At 33.0% G+C, this 22,998-nt stretch overlaps 3 protein-coding genes across 4 annotated transcripts in view; 1 reads left to right on the top strand and 2 right to left on the bottom strand.

The window, feature by feature from the left end:
• LOC111426000 (DNA oxidative demethylase ALKBH2-like) overlaps nucleotides 1-22,998 on the top strand; it is a 42,291-nt gene that overhangs the window by 12,111 nt on the left and 7,182 nt on the right. The gene's annotated exons all lie outside the window — the stretch shown is intronic.
• Nucleotides 1-22,998, bottom strand: part of LOC111425998 (uncharacterized) — a 37,095-nt gene that overhangs the window by 11,975 nt on the left and 2,122 nt on the right. The window lies entirely within an intron of this gene.
• On the bottom strand, nucleotides 150-3,533 carry LOC111425894 (uncharacterized protein DDB_G0283697-like). Its single transcript, XM_023060189.2, has one exon. It carries the CDS (start codon nucleotides 3,531-3,533, stop codon nucleotides 150-152), a length of 3,384 nt encoding a protein of 1,127 aa, XP_022915957.2.

Raw genomic sequence — 22,998 nt, 5'->3', positions numbered from 1 at the left:
GGTCACGCCATTCCTTTTCTACCGCGGTGCAATTACCCTTGAAACTCAAAACACAGCTCTGGAATTTTTTATTCGTTCTGATAAAGAAAGGTTTATAACAATTTGAACGAACGTGCACGCAAAAAATGTGGTCTTCATTATTGATCTTTTTAACAAATTCGTCTTGGTATTCTAGAAATTTTCTCTTTAGATTTTTCACGTTTCTTTAATAACTCACTTATCTTCTCTTCTAAATGACTGATTTCCCCATGAACTAGTGATAGCGTTGATTTGTGTATGTTGAATAAATTAATAGCTTGACGTAGTGTTTCTTCCTCTGGGGAAGGATTGGTACATGTTTGCGTTACAGTTTCATGAGCAGTTTGTTTTTTTGAGTTTATTTTCTTGTGATCTCTTTTTTTATCACCCACTATCATTTTCTTAACTTTTTGAAACGCCGATTGTTTATTTTTTGGTTTTGAATCGGCTTTTCGACGAGGAGTTACGCATGCAGTCGGAATTTTTTGATAATCAATAACTTTTTGTAACGTCTCTAAAAGTTCCTCATTATCATAACCATTTTCATGATAAATATCTATCAGCTTTTCTGCATTATAATCTGATTCATCTTTTACATCGGATACAGCAACTTTTCGTAAATTACTATCTACTCGAATGGGTAATTTTGATTTACTTATATTATCTTTTGATATTAAGTTAGGATGTACCGATGTAGGCACCGAACCATTTTTTTGATCCATTTGATCTCTTAATGATGAATCAGACTTTAACAGGGAAAGAGGTTCGAGAATAATTTTTCTTATTTCTTCTACTAATTTTTCTCGACACGCTTCCATTGCTTTATCAACGTTAGAATCGACCACTACTTCCTCTTTTAATTCAATTAGATTTGGAATAGATACAGTTGTTTCTTCTTCTTGAATTGTATCATTCCAATCCATTGCGGTTTTGTGGTGACGGTCACATTCATCTCCTGTTAAATTATTTTCACTGCTATCAGTTCCATAATTAAATCTCCTATCAACAATTATATCTTCATATCTTACATCTAACCAATCAGAATCGTCTTTTTCTTCATTACCTTTCCATTTAATTCGTTTTATAGGGGCATGTTTTGTTTGTTTCGTATTTGGCGAATTAGAGTATTCTTCAATATCACGAAACTTTAATTTTCCATATAAATCGCTTGAATTTGGAGATAATTTATCGGTATCTTTAGTTATTTTATCAGTTAAATATAAATTAAAAGTGGCTAAATCACTATCTTTATTCAAATCATTTTTTTCAATTGGAGATTTTGACGCTTTTTTACTGGCTAAAGTGTTATTTGAATCACGCTTTCCTTGTACTCTGTTATTAGCATATTTTTGTTGTAGCTGACTTTGTTTTCGTTCCAATTCTTGTAGTTTAAGTAGTAAAAGTTTATGTTCAAGTTCCTCCTGATGCTGTTGATGAAAACTGGTTATTTTCGTCACTACCGATTTTTTGACATCATCAGTGTTTATCTTAATTTCTGGTTCTTTTTTTATTTCTTTTATTATGGCGCTATTTTGAACAGACGGAGATTTCTCAAACATTTTTTTATTTGTTATAATTTTTTCTGCATCTTTAAGCGCTTCTAATGTTTTTATTGCTCTTTCTTCCATATGGCTAATAGTAGAAAGTAATGATGGCGATTTTGAAGCATCATGACATTTATTTTTAGTATATTTTTTTGGTTCTTTTTTATTTGGTACAGGCGAGGAGCGGTCTTTCCGATTTTTTGGTCTCACAGTTTCGGCTGATTCATTTTTGCGCTTGAGTTGTTTGCGATTATTTTGAGAATCAGGTTTATTAATAGCCACTGTTTTTTTCGTTCCTGAAACTGGTGAAGCATTCGCGCTGTCAGGCTTGTTTGGTTTACAACATAAGGTACTTGACTGAGTTGATTTTTTCTCTTGTTTTAAATTACTTTTTGGTCTTGGTAATTTTAAAGGTGTTATTCTTGAAATCACCTTTGTTTCGCTTGCTTGAGATTTCTTTTCTACCTGCACACATTGGATTTCTTGTTCAATCAAAAGTTTTTGCGAGCTGGTTGCTGTAGTTTGAATTTGTGGCGTCTCCACGTTTTGTTCTGCTTTATCGACATCTCTCTCTGGAAGTTCTTTAGTATTTTCTTGTATAAGTGGGGTATCAACGTCATCTTCGTCATATTGGATTTGTTTAGACTTGGTTCTTTTCGGGCTCTTTCGTTTATTTTCTCTTTCGAATACCACGTGATGGCAAGTATATGATGATCTTCTGTTATCTACAGGAAAATGATCTGTTGATGCAACTCTTGTAGTGTTGTGATTAGAGTACAAGAAACACTTGGGACTTTCATCGTCGTGTCTATCCTGCCTACTTTTATGATGTTTCACCGTTGTGTTTCCAATCTTTTTCTCCATAATATATCTTTCTAACCGTTCAATCATCTCATAATCTTCATCGTCTGGATATTTACCACTTCTACTGGATCTCGATCGATGGCGATGTCCCGAATGATCTTCCAGCATCTTTTCTTCTGGGCTATCATATCTCTTATGTTCTCTTTCGTACTTATATTTGTCATGCTTTTTCAGTTTATCAGTATGATCACTTCTATATGGATTATCGTCGCTTCTATGGCGAAGTGTTCTATAATCGTTGTTGTCATAGTGATGTTTACCCGATTTATACCTTTGGTCTCTTTCTTCCGAATGACGTCTTATGTATTTTTGGTAATTTTCGTAAATTTTTCGTCGACGTTCGAATTCGTCCTCATCATATTCAAGTGAATGTCTTTTGTGTTTGTGTTCTCTCTGTGGAGGTGAAATATCTCTATTTCTTTCTTTTTCATGATGTCTGTGATGTGTGCGATAATATTCTTCTTCTAATGGTAGTTCAGGTTCTTCATCATCATGTCTATGATGTCTTTTACGATGTTTATGATATTCTTCTTCTTCTTCATCTTTTTCAATATGCTTATCTCTGCTAGATCGTTTATCTCGTTCCTTCTCATATTCTCTTGTATCTCTATGTCGTGTTTCTGAGCTGTGTCTGTTGTGATCTTTTTTTCTTTCTTCGCCTACTGCAGATAATGCTGCGTACATTAATTTAATGGATTCACAAGAAGATTTCTTTGACGTAGGAGCGTGTTGATATTTGCTAACGATTTTATCAATGTAACTTTTTTGCCGATGGCTAATTTTCGACGATGTCATTCTGCGTATAGGGATTTTATCCGAACTTTCTTTCCTTCTAGCAGCAGCTACAGCTTCGATCCATTTAGCTTGAACGTCATGCTTCCTACCGTCACGTCTTTCTTTACTTTTTAATCGGCTGTAATAAAGTCTTTTAAATTCTTGGTAATGGCGTTGTCGTTTGAGAACCTCGGAATTGTGTCTCAAACCTTCTGGGTTCACTGTTAATATCGATCTTTCACTTTCTGTGGAACTATTTTCCGACCACGAACTGTTACCACGTTCCTTACCGATTGCATACAAGAATTTTGCTTTCGATTTTGGTTTGGCCATACATAAACTAGAAATTTATCCTACCATTGTATTATCTTATCGGTCCCTTTTTGAAGACCGAGTTGACTGGTTTGGAATTGTCAAAATTTTGATTTTAATAATCATTGTCATTATTGTTTTTATATTTAATGATGTCATAAAGTTAGCGTATTAAGATAATTATCGAACTATCTAGGATCATTATATTAACATTCCACTGAAATACGCAGTTAATGTTCGGAATATTAATATGAGCTTTACTACTCGATGGTAGTCTAAAGATACAGAAACTTGAAGAGTAAGGTTCAAATACATAGATTGACCGAGTTTGAAACTTTAGCAATCTAGTAAAGTAGCGAGTATGCGATGTGTGTGTCCTAAAGTTTCCCTTCGTAAGAGTAAAGTAATTGATATTGACTGTACGTTACATCAAAGTTCACATTTTAAATGAATTGGAAAGATATCGTATTTAAAGACCCCAGAAGAAGTTCACTTAAGGCAAATGTGAACTCTTTTATGAACTCGAGTATAAAAGCGGGGAGTTACATGGTTAGACAGAAAATTACGTATTTATAAAAAGCGGTCGAAAACATGCTTTCATACAATTACTGAGATCTGGAGTTTTCGCCCTGCTTCTTTCTCTAAATAAATAAAATGTATATTTTGTAACGTGCATCCGAGGTTTTACATAGAGTAATATACGAGTGCGAGCTTTTCAATAGGACCAAAAATTGTGCTTATAAAACCGTAGTGATATGATGAAAATGTTTAATAAATAATAATACTTCGAAACAAAAACCAATTACATTTTCAAACGTACAAACACTATTTTAAAAAATTGGAAAAATTCCAATCAAAATTTAATCTCATTTTATGAAAATATGAAATCGATAAAAATATATCGCGTTGTTCAAACTCTATACGTAGAAATGAAAACGCGACATCCTGAATAAAATTTTTACGTTTTCTCCAACGGCAAATTTCATTATTTAAATTGAAAACGTGAACAATAGATAGGAAATAGATAGATATCACATAGGTTTGCGGGCTTCGAGCTGCATGCATTTTCACCGCTTCCGGCGTTGAGTCACAAAATAGGTAGCCATGGAAACCGCTAAATAAACGGAGAGCTTCTATTAGTTCAATATATATCAATAAACGTCGAGATTGTGTTCCATTCGAGCAATCGCGCATAGTATTGCATATGAATATTTATGGTGTACTTGAATACCAAATCAGTTTCATTTCAAAATGACACACAAAAAATTAAAATCCATCCCAAAATTAATCGATACAGGAATAGATTAGTTTCGTGATTTACAAATTTTGGCAAATGTACTGTGTAAATTGCTTTAACACCACTTTAACGTCCAATAAATAAACGGTTAAATTAGGTTATCATAGGATTTGGAACATAAATATTTCACGATTTAATTATCGTGTATGCATAGTATATTACCTACATGATTGTAAATACGGGCTAATACAACAAATTTATTTGTTTGTACACGGTGTGTAATAAATAAAAAATTACATAAATTGTTATTAGATATCACTTTGAATTCAAGAGATTAAGAGAAACCAAAAAAACCTTATACAACCCCCTCGAAAGAAAAATACGACGTTCTAGATATTCTAGAGAATTGTGTATACTTTGGGGTCGAAAAACCTTCAATCAGATAGAAATAAATTTATAATAAAGCAGTTAAATCTTTTTGCGAGAATTTAATGATTTATGTCTCAATCGAAAGTTTGCATCAGAATGAATAAGAAAGTTGAAAGCTTAAACGGTTTATAAAACTGAAGAGAAACAACTCAATCAAATCCATTCTATTAATTGATCACTGATTTATAACTTAATCGAAATGCCTGATTAAATATTAGTTATTTAACCATCATCAAGGTGTAATTAATTTAATGGTGATGATGCATTTTGGTCAGAATTTTCGATAATCAGTGATAAATTTCGTATTCGCTTACACTTATTAGGTATGTGTAAAAAATAGAAAAAAGCAATCAAATTGGGATTGAAATTGCATTCGGGAACGAGCGATGTAGTTGCTTCTCATCAATTAAATTGCGACTGGAATAGGTACCAACCTAATTATTCTTTTTACCGTGTATTTACTGTGTACGCAACCAGCGGTAACGTCATGAATATGATAAAGGGGTTGAAAGGATCAGAAAGAAATGTGACAACTGATTAGTTTTTTACAAGCGTTAACTTAGCTAGAAAATTGAAAAAAGAACTGCTTGGTATAACTGAAAAGTTCTTGGAAATGTCCCATGACGGAAACTATTCAACATATTTTTATTAATGTATTCATTTTGTTTTTTTCACCATTTCTCAACAGCCGTAAATTGAATGTTCACATTACAAATTTAAATTTCTAATAAGTATTATCATGTCTCCCACACAAGAATATGGGGTCACTATTAACCCCATTAGTATCATAAGTAACAAAAGTGTGATATTATAACGGTTAAGTTGATTTACTATTCGATTTCAGGCACCAATTTGATCGATTATTATTATTTTATGTGCTACTCTCTTTTTTGTTTTAGATTTTCACATTATTGATTATTGGGCATACATTTCCGACGACTTCAATCTTCATAATTAAAAATCCTCAAAAAAAATGCTGATTGGAAAATACTGGCTACATCCACAATCTTTTTGGCAACACTCATATTTCGATATCCACATATATTTTGATGCCAAAAGTGTAGTGCCGCATAGTACACGGAAACATCGATTCGAGAATATCAATTCGTATTCAAAAAATTCCGGTTCATCAGTCGTAGTTGGCCTGAATCCCGCATAGTACTTTTAGAGAACGGGCCAAGTTCCATTTACGGGGGCTGCAAAACGTCGTCGTCGTCGAGTCGACCATTCGTTATGTGCAACCTTCGCGTTTCGCTAAGAATGCGAATGGCATGTAAAGTGCGCGGACCTTCGACGATGACGCCGTTGCGTCTGGACGATTTTCGTCCTCTTCGTCGCAGCGCTCGTATATCGCTCGAGAACTCGGCTAAGAAGTTTAAATGCTAAAAGCTTTTTCAGTTCTCCTCTTGGACACGGAAGGTCAAACGAACCTTTCTTGGGCAAATGTTTGCGTTATCTCACGTATTGCTGCAGATAGTAAGTTACAATTACCTTAAGGTTCGAATCGTTGCAAAGAAAAGGAGGAACACGATGCTGACGTGGTGTAATCCTGTTAAATTGGAGCCTTTAGGAGAAATTATGACTTCAATTGTCTTCGATCGAAGCAATTGGTTAGAGGATTTATTTTGTAGAGCTTACTGATCTTATTACGAAAACTTTATTGTTTCTTATATTTAATATAATTAGTAAAGTAGCATGTTTTTAGAACTACCAAATTAATTGAGTCATATTTTGGATTATTTAAAATGTTATTCAGAGATTTTATTTATAGGAAATTCACGGTCGAGTGAAGCAGTTCGTTCTGCCGGAGGCATTTCCGAATATGACTCATCGGATTGTTGTCAAGAAGACAATGGTTCATTTGAATTATATGCCTCCGTTGTTCTCAACGGATCGATTGTATACTAGGCTCCTCTTGCAAACTGTTGCGGTTCTGTGTTCACAACAGAAGGTTTCCTCAGATGACGTGATAACACGGCCTAATGACAGACGTTACGTGCATTTAACATCTCAATCTTCAGGTACTTAAGACAAACCGTTCACGCTCGGCGAATTGGAATAAACGGCGTTTTATGGTATTGATAAAAAGAAACTACAAATACGAGATGGCAATGTTAATTAGTTGTTAGATAGTAATGAAGAATAATTGTTTATGCAATAAAGGGGGGATAAGTAGTTATTTAAGAATGTACCAATATTTTCGTAATTCCATTCCCTGGCAATATGCTTGTATCGTTTCGTGATGGTAAATGTCATATTTACACTTGAATTACCACGGTTCTAGGATTTCATTTCTAAATATTTAATTGTTTATTTCAAAAATAATAATCAGTTAAGGTCAGATTTTAGTATGCTAATAACCCTCTTATTTTGAATTTAAACACTAGGTATCAAATTAAACTTAAACAGGATTTTTGTTGTTAGAAATGAGTCAGACATTCGGTCGCTCAAAACAATCACTGTGACAACATCCTGTTTCTTAAGAAACATTTCGAAAACTGCACCACTCTTACCATTAGAATGATTCATTTTAAACAAATACTTTCGTATCCGTTTGTATTTTAGTCAACAATGAATTGGAGATCGCTTTGGACATCGTTTTCATTCAAGGATATCCAGATGAAGTCGCCGAAGTAGTCGATAAATTCGTAAATTTACGACCGATCGATTTAATTTCGTTTGACCGCTTTTATCGGCATCTTGTTTCGCGACCAACCCTCGAAACCATCCAAGATTTATGACCGTCCCCGTTTCGTGATATTTCGAAGTCACGAAACCGGCTGGGATAAAAATTCGTGTTTCAACCCTCAAGGGGCGTTTGAAATATTTAAAATTTAATCCGCTAATCCTTTCTTCCGGGAGCATCACGTCCACCTCGAGCTGTTTGCGGTAAACTTTATGGTGCCTCTGCCGCAATATTCCTGAATTTTTAATGCGACTTGTCCGAGAAACTGAATCGCATAGTATTAAAGCTTCGAAAAGTTGAATATTCACAATTACTGTATAAATTTTTAAACTAAATATAATTAATGCATATAGTTGTTAAGAATGTATGTAACATCAAAGAAATCAGTTACATAATTATGTAAATTAAACTAATAACAGAGTAAAGTAATTTTACAATTAAACCTACATAAAACATGACTTTGATTCGATTAAGATAATTATACACTATAGTAGTATCAATTTATAAGTGTTACTACTAATTAACAAAGCGAGTACAATAATAGTAAGTAAAATTAAATCAACAAAGAGATATCTGCCGAGTATAATCAAATAATAACGGAGCAGAATTGACGTTGAACTAACCGAACTCTCTTACATAAATCTACATAACATAAAATTATGCATGGGCGGAGGCAAATTTCCCGGTGAAACTTTAAGGTTACGTAAAGAAATAGGAGATTTCGCTACGAATTTTAATGAGGCAATAAGGAAAAGAAACAGAACTAATAGCACCCAAAAATATTTCGTTAACATCATTAATTAATTCGTTGTTCTCAATACCAAGACGATTTTTCGATTTTCGATATTTGAAAAGAGTATTAATTAAAAACGTATCGTCACGTTTCAATTGTTTTTGTAGTTGAAAAGATATATTTATTATCCCGGCGTTTTGTTTTCGGATCACGTACCGAATGCCCTTCGCAGGAGGATTTAATAATTGGCGGATGCGCCTGGCATATTTTCGCTGCCGTCATTGAATCGTCATTCGCAAAATTGAATCCGACGGATAACGAGCCATTGATTTTATCCAGAAATAAACGTGATGCGGATTCCGACGAGAAATCCCTTCTTTGGTTCGAGAGGTTTCGGCGATAGCGAAATATGCGAATTGTCGTGGAAATCTTAAAATTTTTCGGTTTGGTGAGTGAGTTTCAGTTTAAAGTTGGAGATGACGAGTATTCACTTCGTCAACGTAATGGAGAAATCTGTTGTTGAAAGGTTCTTTTCATACAAACCTATTAAGAAAAATATTCAGAAATATTATATTAAATCTTATAGTTAGCTAATAACTATAGTATATAAGATTAGATAGGCTTTCTACTTGATTGGTAGTAAATCAACTAAAACTGTTTTCATAAATCACTTTGATTTATGATAGCGGTTCGAATTTCAACAATATTAATAACATTTATTTATCGATTTTAGTAGTTTTATTGTGTTGATTTTTCATGTGTTTCGAATTATTTATTTGTTTGCAATAAAATTTATTGCGTACGCAATTTAAATTCAATATTGATTAAGCGCTTTTATTTTCAAAGATAATTTTAGACAGTGTATTCGAGTATTGAGCGGTTGGTGAACACACAAAACTAATTACAAATAAATCAGGTTACATTGATTGACGTTTGGTCGATAAACCTAACTATAAACCATTTAACAGTAAATCAACCTATACAACTTGTAGATTATTACCATGATAATTTGGTATGTAACCACAGAAAGCAACAATTACCAATGCCTGGAATTAAGTTATAAGTAACGTTCTTCAAAGATTACAGAGATCTTTACACCTTGATGTTCCTAATAGATATCCTAATAGAAGAAGAACAAAATTCTAAGTAATGAAGAGTCAAATAATATAATCGCTGTAATTTTGAAATCGATAACGATGCAGAAATAATTTGGATGAAAATTCTGATGAGTCAGATATGGAGCCAGGTACTCAGGAAGATAATGAGTTTATAAGTAATGTGAGCACAAAAGTATGACAGCTGATGACCATGTAAATGTTAATATATCAGCAATAAAAAGGTTCAATTGCCCATGGAATCAGTTTGGTGGAAATCATGCAAATTTAAATACTAGATTGGAATTCTTTCGATTTAACGAAAGAATAACGAAGACAGAACGGTAAATGATAAATTTGCCATAATAAAAGAGATTTGGGCGGTATTTGTTGAAAGTTGAATTGAAATTAAAAAATTTCGCTTTGCCAAGTTTTTCTTTAGATAATACATGAAATCAAATCCAACAAAATATGGTATCAAAATTTGTATGTATGTAATAAAACAGATCCAAAGAATATGAGGGGAACGGATCTAGATGTTGTAACTATTACCAAAAACAAGAAGTCTTTTACTACCAAAAAAGGACAAGTCATATCACTATGGCGATATCCTCTGGGGACGGAGATGAAAAGAAGAGTTTTATGACAATGGACTATAATTAATTAATTATTTAACAGTTAGTATCTGCCTACTCACATTGATGCGTTCAGTGATCATTATGCTGGATAAAATACGGTACATATTTATACCGATTTTTGGTTTCTGGCAACTTGCTTCTAAAATGCGATCAAGATTTTGCATGGTACTGAAGAATACAATAATATTAACAAATTCTTTTCAGCTGTCACGTTTGCAATTGGTATCACCACATCTATCTTTTCTTAGACCATAACTTGGCTTTCCTTGATGACACCTTGGATTACTTCCACAACTTGATTTTGACTTCCCATAACTTTTCTCAGCCACAACTGGTTTTTAGTTCCGCTTCTAAAAAGGCAAAAGAGTACAAGATTGAAAAGACCACCTCATATCAGACGGTAACTCCTGAAGATTGAAGAGGCTTTTTATGGACAATGAGAAATTTAAGGAACTCGATAACAAAAGTTTTGTTTGCTTACTGATTGTAAGTTAGTATAGCAGTATAGTATTATAGTTAGGCATAATAAGATTCTCGATGTACATTGAACTAATAAACCAACTACATTTTAGTTAGGTGGAGTTTCAAATTGAAACGGAAACTTCTTCTGCTACAATCACGGCAAACTATAACTCGAGTATATTATGTTGCCATGCAGATCGATTTAGGCACCTATTTATTGCCGTAGGATGACAATGTTTTCGAGCATTCTTGATTATATTTTAAGGCATGGTGGCTTTTTCTTCGCTTGTAATAGCAGGTAGTATATATTTTTTAAGATTATAGTTCGCTTTGTAAATGAACAAAAATTCAGTAAGCAATTTTGTGCTAACAACATTAGTCTTGGTATAACGAGGAATAATGAAGTAGTAAATAAAATCATGCTTTTATTCTCTGCAGCAACCTTAAGCAACTAAGGAGGTAATTTTGCGCAAAAAAGACGGCAATTTTCTGATGTATATATTTACAAATTAGAAATTCCAGGCATTATTTCTTAATTCGTTATATAATAATATATTATGTATATTATCAAATCATTCATATATCAAGTAATCCTTCCATAACTTTGAAATAAATGAATAAAATATTTGCAACATTTTCTTTCGTATGTAGGTATGTACAAGATAGCTGCCTCAGTTTAAAATAGATTTTTAATTAATCCTAGTACCTCGAGAGAGTTAGAAGGGCCGCCCTAATTGCATTAATTAAACTCGAAACTAATAAAGCGGTCCAAAAAGAATCTTAAAAGTAATCCTCCAGTCCAGGTCGAGGGGACGAATTCTGTTATTTCACGAAGGTAAACCTGCCGTGGTCAAGTGTAAATCTGAGCGAACACGTTAATTAGAGTTTTCGAGAGAGGAATTAAAAATCCGTGAAAATCTCGGGGTTCATTCAAAATTGAGGTCATTCGACTCTTCATTTTCTAGATAAATTCGTCATTTAGTAAAAATTAAAAGAAACCAAACAAGTTGTTATAAAAGAAATTTTGTTTTAATCGGTGTAAAGTATGAACAATCCCTACTTGACAAGCACAACTATGAAGGATCCAATTATCGTGTTATCGAGTGTAGAGAGTACTATTTCACACTCTATCTCCCGTTTTCGCCGGTTGCCGTTAGTTTAATAGTCAGCGTTGTGGTGCAAATCGTTCAAGTTCAATTAGCAAAACGAATAGATTTGAACTTGATTTGTAAAACAGACATGTTAATTTACTCGAAGCGGTGCTCTGCGGCACCATTAATTTACATGGTAATGGTGTTTATTTAAAAGATTTATATTTTTGATTATTTAATAAAATGTCTTCCTTTACTGTTCATAGTTAATTTACTTAATAAAACAATTTAAGTCCATTTATGGTACACGACTTTAATCGAATTAATATCAAAAATATAAAATTAAACAATTTTAATTCTACATTAATAACCAAATACATGTATTTATGCGAATTCTTAGAATGAACGTAATGAAACCATAAAATGTCTTAAAAATACGTAAGCGGAAAATAAAAAAAAAACATCGAAAATAATTTCGAAGAACAGCCCACGGGTACAATCTACTTCTTCTAAATCACTCTCGGTTTGAATTCTTAAGGGAACTACGTATTACGTCATTTTTTCGAAAAGAAAAACCTTGAATATATTAGTAAACAACGCGGAACGATCGTTTCTTAAAAACCATCGATAAAAACGGTTTAAAAAATAACAGACGTAACGTTTTAGGAATGCGCCTCATTAGTCATATCTTGATGTTGTATGTAATCTATGGTAAAATTACCGAAGAAATTAAGAATAATCCGGCGACTGTTAAAGTATGTAGGTTACGCTTTTGTGCAGATAGATTTACGCAGAGTCGATAGACAATTGCGAAGGTAGATTTCTAATTTCACTTTTTTAATTTGATACAGGAAAATTGTGTGTCATTGGCGAGGGACGGAAAAGGAAAAAGTACTTTCTTTTCTTTTTTATTTGTTTGACTATGTAAAATATAATGTGGGAGAGACATTCGCAAAAAATTTTTTTTCATTCTTTTTCTCTCATAGATTTATTTCTATTTATTTACAACGCACCCATAATTCACGATGTGCCTACTGAATTTCAATGAATCGCTTCGGCTAACTCTTTACGTCGAGTTTCCCGCACTGTCATTTCGCAATTCTGATAACATACAAAACCACCATTGCAATAAATTCTGGAACTACTGACATATCTAGGGCTTATCTGAACACGTTGACAATTGCGTGTCTACTCATTCGTAAATAAGGGCTGGTGACTAATGCTCAAGCGTATATCATTTAATACGTAATAACTACGGATATAACGAACAAAATATTTTTAATTATTCAGCGCTAGATTTAGCGCAGAAATAGCCATCTTAAGAGATGAACGGCTAAACCCGAATGTTTCTAGTTCTAAGTCGAGTGTTAGTTCTACTTATAGTTTAATGCAAAATGTACAACAACCTAACGCTGTAAGTTATAGTAACTAAAACTAGAACTAACACTAGCATTAGAACTATTACTAAACCTACTAAATGTTTTTACTGTATGTAGAATTCTACAAACTAAATTTACTCTTCCTTTCAAGGTAACTAAAAATGCAGGTTTTAGGATAAATATGGAAAATATAATTTTAGATTTATATAATTTTACTGGAAAACAATTTTATAGCAATTAATTTAAAACGTGATTTGAGATCGGAGAAACTATTCTCCAGAAACAGGTATTCTAGAAACAATTAAAGCCATCAAAAGTACAGAGGAGGTCGACAAAGTCGTTCACAACCAGCAATCACCATTTATCAAAGAACAAAAGGCATAAAGTACACAGCAACAATAATCGTTTTGCCAGTTTACAATTACCTACGCCGAGAGCACTTGGTGTAATTAGGCGCCGTTGACGTTAAGAGATCTCAATGTCGAGGTAGTGAAATGCGAGGAATTTACATAATAACCGAGAGATACGGAATCTGACCCGACTCCGAGAAGTACCTTTAAACGTATTAATTGGCCACGGGCAAAAGTTGATTGTGGGTTGGCGCCACCGGGTTCATGGGATGTTGGTTCTTCGTCGTCTCCAACACACGGGAAAGAGCAGAAGATGGCAAAGAAGAGCCACGCCGTCGAGGCATCGGACCGCATTCCACTGTCGGAATTACGCGCAGCTGGCTGTCATTAAATTTTTGCACTCATGCCTTTCGTTTGGTTGCCATCCGGCCGATCTGAGGTGCTCTTCTTCGTGGTCGCGTTTTTTCTTCTCGTAAAGTTGCTTGCCGTAGCTTCTTCGTTACAAATTTTTTTTCTTGCAAGAATTCCAACATTCTTCAACCGATTTTAAAGCAAATGATTCATTAAAAAAATACAAACTTGAAAGACATATTATAATTCTTAGTAATGCTAAGATTCTTAACTTTCCTCGTAATAGATTAGTATGGTAATTTGAAAGTAGTCAGTCTGCTTTAATGATTTCCAAACTTTTTATAACAACATCAGAATATACATAAAAATATTCTATAAAGCCAAATTAATGCGTAATAACGTGCGTTTTCAATTTATCTAGCTCAAATAAAATATGGTATCTCAAACATGAAAGCAAAGAATAAGAGGATGGTACAATCATGCATGAAAGCATATTTTCGTATATAATATTAGAGGGAAAACGAGTAGGCACTCGAACATCAGGTAGACCATCCAAATGATGAAAGAACAGCTAGAAATCTACATCCAAAGGTACTTCGACTACGAATTCAATATTCATGCTTGACACAATTGGGAACGATCAGAAATTTAAAAATATTGTTTAAAACAAATAATACAACTGTCATATACATAATTAAAAGACTATAAAAGCTATTAAACTCCAATACTACAATCTCCTCCCAATTTCCTTTTCATTACGAGTAATGTGGATTTCAATTTTAATCTCCGGAATTTACCAAATTATAGTTCTACGGCTCCTTCCTTATAATTTCATTTCATTTAAACCTTGATAAACTGAAGGTATATTAAATATTATTATACAAGAACCATTTCTGTTTCTAATGGAATGTTTTGTAAAATACAATCCTTAAAAAAACGTCTTAACTTTGTTGTGTTTCGGGTACAATGGGATAATCCCACGTTTTGTCAATTCCTCCCAGTCTCCTTTGTGAATTCAAAGGAAGCGTGTTTGCACCCACTTCTAGCACAAGATAATAACAATACACTCAAAGCAAATTGTTTGTGGATATCATTCTCTGCACCATTAGTTCAAAAGCGTAGGTATTTCTACGTTTTGTAAGATATATATTTCTTTTCTAAAGAAAATTGTTTTTTACAGAAAATAAAAGTGGTGTCCAAATAAAGTAAGAACTAAATAGCTTTAAGCTTTTCCTAATTCTCCCCTGGTGACTAATAAATTTCGTACACGAAAGTACGAGGAACCCGCAGTAACAACGAATATCGACCGCGACGCGGATTTTCACCAGTGAAAAAGGATCCTCTTGCGCCCTTTGACCGATGTTCGCCCGATTTTCATGTCGGCCACGAACCAGTCGAAAGCTGAAACTAAAACAAATTGCCGACAAGCTTGATTTACGGATGACTATCCGTTTGTAGGGTTAAATTATATCTACCTGCGCACCTACCGGGTACCATAACTCAATAACACTCGTAAAAATTCGCAGTAATACATAGCCTATTCCTTGTTTTACGATCGCACGATTCTCATGTCGTAAACTATCGAAATATATAACCCATATTTCTTTTTTGTTGTAAGTAGGCATATCGATACGGAAAATGATACCCCACATTTCTACATGCGAAAATTTTGAAATCGAGGATTTTCAACATTAATAACATAAATTGAACCAAAGTGTACCGTAACATGGTTAAAAGACATTTATTACAGCAGTAACTTCGTTAAAACCTTATAAATAATTCACTTCCCCAAGATTGCCTTTGTAAGGTTAAAAGAAGACCTTTTCCTTTTTCCATAAAATTTTATGAAACACCTAGAGAGTACGAGGGTAAAAAGGAAAAATATTTCGAAATAAGTGTCACATTTGACTTTAACATCCAACTCAAAGAGTTCTATTTCAACAAAACACACGTACAAGATAGAACATATATAGCGAGTTTTACCTAAGGGCATGTCCGAAAGCGTTCTTTTCAAAGCGACAGTTTGTAAAGATCAAACGCAATACAAAAGATGCAATAAATAGATAATGAGGAAGAGCGAAGCGTGGCGTGTCAACGCGAGAATCGGAAATCAGGCCAAACGTTCCTCTCCGAGGATAAAAGGCTTCCACTTCCCTCTCGCTGAATATTTAAGCGGAACTTCCACGATGAGCTCGACCCATTAAAAAAGCAATTCAACCGTGATTATGAAGTCACCTTAAGGCTCGTGTAATTAGGTCATAATTGAGAAAATAAGTTGTGACGGAAAATCCATAGAAAAGAAATTAAGTTAATCTAAATGAAAATGGAATAAACTTAAAATCACATTGAATAAATTGGAATTGATTTTTCAAAAAAAGTTGTTAACGCCAAAAATGCATTAAAGCAGAAAAAGGTTTTTGAAATATAGTAAAAAAAAATACAGTAAAACGTCATTATAGCCAAAAGTCAGTTATATGAAACATTTTTAATTTGCACTTTAAAGACTCTGAAAATGCACGGAGAAACCCGAAACTTTCTACTTCTAAGTCTAATGTTAGTTCAATGAAAAATATACAACAATTTAACGCTGAATAACAATTAAAGCTATAACTAACACTAACATTAGAACTGTTACTAGACCTAGAACTAGAAACATTCGGGTTTAGCCGTCTTAAGAGACGTGCGGCTAAACCCGAATGATTCTAGTTCTAGGTCTAGTATTAGTTCTAGTGATAGTGTTAGTTGCAGTTTTAATTGTTACTCAGCTTTAGATTGTTGTATATTTTTAATTGAACTAAAACTAGAACTAACATTAGCCGCACATCTCTTAAGACGGCTAAAAGTGTTAGTTCTACTTTTAGTTCTATAAAAATATACAACAATCTAGCACTGAATAACAATTAAAACTAGAACTACTATCCTTGATTTATTCAATTCTGAGAATACCCCGAGTTTATCTATGAACATGGAATAGAGCAACTTGGGTTGTTAATAGTAGGACTTAAAAATATTTTGTCCATTCGAAGTTCACTCTAACGAGGTCCGTTACATCGAGGTTTTACTGTATAGCAAAAAGGAGTTATTAGATTTTTTTAGTTACTCCCCAAAAAGCATAAACAAAAAAATTTTATTGTTATTTCTTTTAGAATTTTTTCGCAGATTTTTTTCACCTGATAACCAATTTAATACATCGATTAAACAGAACAAACGACCGTTTAATTTATTTTAAAGTCTGTTTACAGCGCAACAATTGTGTTGCACGTCCATTGTATTATGTAACACATTGTATTCCGCAATTTTGTGCAAAAATAAGGAAATCGTACTTAATTAAAAAAAATCGTCCGTCGGTTATGTAACGATTCAAATCAAAGCTTGGCATCGTCGCCGTCGCGAATTGCAAATGTTGCACGAGATTCAGGTGTTAATCGGATGCAGATTTGAGAGTTCTTCGCATATATCAACCTCGTTATAACTTGTATCCCGAGGGGGAACATTTGCAAATATCGTAAAAAAAAATTTTAAGCCATAAATTCACGTCGCACGGCGCTTTGAAACGGTTGATTAATATGCGATGGAGGTATAGTGGGTGAAAGACATTAAAGTTGCATAAATCACGTGTAACGAAGCTGTTTTGGTATGTACAAGGAATTTTAGGGTCGGTTTAAAAAAATTAAACAATCATTTTTGAGTATTCGTTAATATTAATAGTGTTGAAGTATTTATGCTAATTAAAAAAATATTATATTTCTAAAAATAAATAATAATCCTATTATTTAAAGTTAAAATAAAACAAAGTATAAACATCGAGTTTTTTCGTATAATTCGAAAATATTAATCTGAATTTATATAATAAAAAACTTTACCCTTTTAAATGTTTATACCATTAATAATTTCATTATTTACGAAATTGAACAAAAATTACTTATTTTGAGTTTTGTTATCACAGTTTCATATTCACATATGAAATCGTGGAAATGGAGCGCGTATTGTTTTCATTCATTCGACCTAATGGAAATTCGACGTTTTAATTAAAATGAAAGAGAAGAGTGTGGGGGGTAATCTGATTCAAATAAACATGCATGATCCAGTAAGAATTAAAAGTGATGAAGTAAAACTAATTTGGCGATTTAAATTAAATAACACAACTTTACAAATTATAATAACGATAATATTGAGTAACTCGTATTTGCATTATTTTGGTTTTTCTATATCAGACACTGAAAGGCCATGGGTGCCGAAGTTTTTGTAATATGTACAGAATAAAGCTGTACAAGTGGTCACTTCATCTAAAAGTGTACTTTTCATTTTCATTGCCAAATATAATTGCCAATTAGCACAATATAAATATCATGATTTATCATCAGTCCAAGTCAGTTCCACTTACGAGTATAGCTAGTTGTCCAGGTGTAAGTGAAAATGCCCAGAAAAGTTCGACTACATCTTCGTCAACCAGTGGCAGTAGTGATTTTGTCATGGAAGGAAACTATTTAATACAAAGTGGATTGAGTGATTTGATCCGTGATTTGAGCTTATTGAAACAAAAGGCAGAAAACTTGTCATTCTGCGATGACATCAGCGGCTTATTTCATGCAATAAATACACCGTATGATCGAAAGGAATGATGATTGTTCATCGATGGTTCCAAATACAAGGCTGCTCTGCTATACATTGAAAATAAAAAACCATCCATTCCAGTTATTCATACATTACAAACGATGAAATGCTACGACACAATGCGGACAATATTGGCCAAGACCAAATACAAAGAGTATCATTTGTTTTACATATTTTTCCAATTAAGGTGATTGGAATCTTGATTGGAATGCTATGTGGATTCACAAAATATTGCTGTTTTTTTTTTGTGTCTGTGAGGTAGCAGTACAACTACACACTATTATGCGAAAGAAAATTGGCCAAGTCGTATTTATACAAAAAGAGGTAGCTTCAAGTGCCTTATCACTGAAGACATGCTCCTCACTCAAGGTGATGCAGGGTAACCTCAGAGTACATCTTGAAATACTCAGGGACTCAGTTGATTCAAATTAAAACGGATCATATAAGCTGCACCTAAGCTCGGATACAACTATTTTTCAAGCTGAAGTTGTTATAAAGTTCTGCACCGTATTGAACCTTGAAAAGGGACAAAAAGGGTAAATCCGCACTGGTCAAAGAAAGTATTGCAACCTGAGGAAACTCGCTAGGAGCAATGAAATTACTCTATGGTGGGTTTCAGGTCACAAAGATATTGAAGGCAACGAAAAGGTGGACAAGCTGGCCAAAAAGGCAGCGAGGATGCCCTTAAAACAGGTAATAAGCACATGGGATGACTCAAAGCGCTGGAAAGAACTTCCAGGACACAGACAGGCGAACTGTATGATAACTCCGTCACAAAAGAAAACCAAAGAGAAGTTTTATGCCTCAGCAGAGGGGACCTAAGCTCGCTCTTAGCAATCTCGCTTCTTTGCAACGATAAGTCAGAAACCGCTGAACATATTCTGTATGAATGAGAGGCCGCCTAAGACACAACATTTTCGGAAAGGTTCGCTTGACACCTACTGATATTAAAGAACAAGACCTTGGAGCAATACTAAAGTTCATCAAGAACCTAGATTAGCCCTAAACCTTTGGAAGGTTTGAGTTACAATACATCTCATAGGTCGCAATTATAATAATAACATTTAATTGCTTAGATCCAAAACCATGCTTGTGATAATTTAAATATGTTTGGAATTTGCCGTTTTTCATAATGTGAACGCGTATTCTTGTTGGAGTAGTCACTTTCTATAAACTTTCATTTTCTGCATGTATGCTTTTCGTTAATTCCTGCACGAGTAACGATCGTCTAATGATTACAAATAATCTTGACTTTTAAACTAGGTCATGTTTTTCCTACAAGTAAATCTATACGATGTACATACAATCAACTAAAACATTCATCATTCCCACGAGTTTTTTTATTTAATAATAAAAATTTATTTCGACAATTATTGTGATGCTACATGAATAAATAATGTTGTAAAAACAATATAAATTATAAGCGTCATTATTAAGTTGCATAATTATTATAGGTATAATAAATTTTATATGAATAAAATTAAATCGACTGTCGTAACTCCACGCAAGTTTTTAAACAGTATGATTTTCTTCTCTTATGAACCAATAAGAAAAAAACAACGTTTAATGGTTGGTTTGATTTTGGAATAAATCTCAAACCAATTATATATTATCAATACTTTTAAGTGCCTTTGCATATTTTACTATGAGGTTTCGATTCGACATGATATCTATTCCACGACGTAATTACTTTATGACATCTTTTATTGATGAAAGCAATTTTATTGATTGGTTTTTACAAAGCAATTTTTTGTTCATTTAAAAATAAATTGTAGCAAAAAAAATGAGTATCGATTTTTGAATTATTACTGACCATCTTCAATTATTCAAGAGTATTATTTAATAATTTAAGAAATATAATAACATTTTCCAATGTCACCTTCCACTAATTTTATGTTTTCGTTTTATAACATTTGTCGCAAATAAAACGACGTCACATTAACAACGTTGAGAAGATCTTGAAACAATGCGTACTAAAAACTTAACTTTGGCTGCCGTAAATTCCATATTAATTCATAATGTGAAGGTATCGTTAAAAGCGTTTAAATGTAAATGTGGCGGTAAATTTATTTCGTACCGAAAGTTTTGATTGGTGTAATGAACCAAATATCTTCGTTAACAACAAAGTTTCAAATAACAAATTACAAACCGTAATAGTCCATCGTAGTTTACTAAATGAGCCAGGATTACCAGACGTGGTTACATTACTATTCCATTTTACCCTGAAGTTCTATTACAATACCCTGTTGCTAAGCAGTCTCAACGTAACCTCATCTCTCTCAAAATCAAAGTTTTAATTATTTTGAACTTTAATCCTTTTCGTTCAATTTTTGTAAACATCAATTTAATCTTTAACTTTTTTATAATAAAATACCAGGTAAGGTTGAATCATGTAAGACATTGAAACTTGAAATTTTTAATGTTCAAATTGCGTGACTAGTTTATCATGCTGTGCATCAACGGTTAATAGTAATTTTTTATTAAAAAAGTTTCTTGTTTAATTCGACAAAGAAATTTAAAACGAAATTGGAATAACTTATTTTTTGTTAAAACTTTGTAGTATAATCAACGTTTCTAATTTCAAACAATATTTAAACACTAAAGCCATAATATTTACAATAAATCGTTAGATTAATGCAGGGATACATTACACGATGAGCCATAGCTAGTCAGGTAATGAGAGACATGTGTTTGTACGATTACTAGGAATTGCTAAAAAAATTTGTATTGAATCATGAATACTCAAAATTAGAAAATACTAATGCTTTGTAAATAAGATAATAATGCAGAAATTACGGAACAGGAGAAGTATATATAGGAAGATGAAAGCAACAGTTTTCCTTCTCGGCTTTAAGTCCATCTCATCATCTTTTACATCAATAACGAACAGAAAGAGAAACATCAATGCAGCACACATCCAAGTATAACTTTAAAATATAGGAACGCCACCACAGACCACAGCTTTGACTTTGTTGAGCTTCAATCTACACCGTAAGAATCTCTATTTCTAGTACCTATAGGTTCTGCCATAAATATTTTTTATGCTGGGTCATCATCGCCATTTCTTACCGCATGACCTGCCCATCTTTATAGTTCTTCTAGTAAACTTTATAGTTATCACTATATCCCTATTTCTATTTGATCCATAGATATTATGTAGTACAAAGTTGTACCTATTTCTCCATACTCCCTGTTTACAGAACCCACACCCAACCCATCTCACTCCAAACCAAACCAAACCCAACCCAACCCAACCCAAAGGAAGTAAGTTCAACGTAAATGAAAAAAAATTATCAATGATCTACGGGACTTAATAGTAATTTAAAAAAGTAATTATTGTTATTGATAATTTGGACAAAGTAGAAACAAACATTTCTTTCTTGCAACAAGTAATAACATATTTGGTTTTGTAAGAAACTTTGAATGAAACTTTAAATTTTAGTAATTGTAATTAAAGAAATCTTTGAAAATGGCTAAGCATTTGGTTATCTGTAGAAGCGTCCCAACAAAATGAAATAAAGAACCTAAAATGATCTATATAAATGCGTTCAGAACATCCATGAGAAATTTCAATTATACATAATAATGAAATAAATTGGAAAGCGGAACTTAACTACCTTTTCTGTACGCCCTCAACGCATACATGGAGCTGTTTTAATTCTAAGTAAAAGTAATCTTGAGCGCATTAGAATCTGTATCGAATTATCTGTGGGAGTGCATTGTGAATAAATAGAATTGTGCTGTGAGTCATGTGGTGTTGTAACTGTTTGTTTGTATTTTGCTCACTCAGTAATTTTTGAAGCGCTTCATAAATTGATTACAATAACAAATTGCTTGAACTGCTTGGACATTGTATCTATCACTAATTATCATTAATTACCTTATAAGAACAATTAATAGAGCAACTAGTCCTACTAACTGCCTACATATCTGTTAATTAATTATTAATTTCTTAATCATCGTTCCATCTGTACAACTGATGGCCTGCTCACGTTATCAAAGTAATTTACCGAATTAATGACAGCTTATGGGAACATCAGAATCAAAACAAAACGAAATAACACGGTGGTTTGATAACGCTAAAAAATGCGACAAACTGAAAATTGAATTGCTACAAATCATGATAAACGGGATAAAATTGTCTATTGAAACATCACAGTTAGGTAATTGAACAAAGAGGAAAAATGTATAAGTAAATAATTGGAACGAACTGTACAAATAGATGAAGCAACTCCGAACTAAATATCTAGAACAAGAATATCTAGAAAGATTAAAAGAAAGATAGGTGAGAAAAACGAAAATATTTAAAAAATATGATTGAGGAAGCAGAAAAAGCTTCCAGAATCTATAACACAAGAAAACTGTATGCAATAATAAAGAAACTAACGAGGAAAAGGCATCAGATAAATACGAAATTCTAAG

The sequence above is a fragment of the Onthophagus taurus genome, chromosome 2, assembly GCF_036711975.1.
Source record: "Onthophagus taurus isolate NC chromosome 2, IU_Otau_3.0, whole genome shotgun sequence".
Taxonomy (NCBI): Eukaryota; Metazoa; Arthropoda; class Insecta; order Coleoptera; family Scarabaeidae; genus Onthophagus; species Onthophagus taurus.
This window is presented reverse-complemented; position numbering and strand designations above follow the sequence as displayed.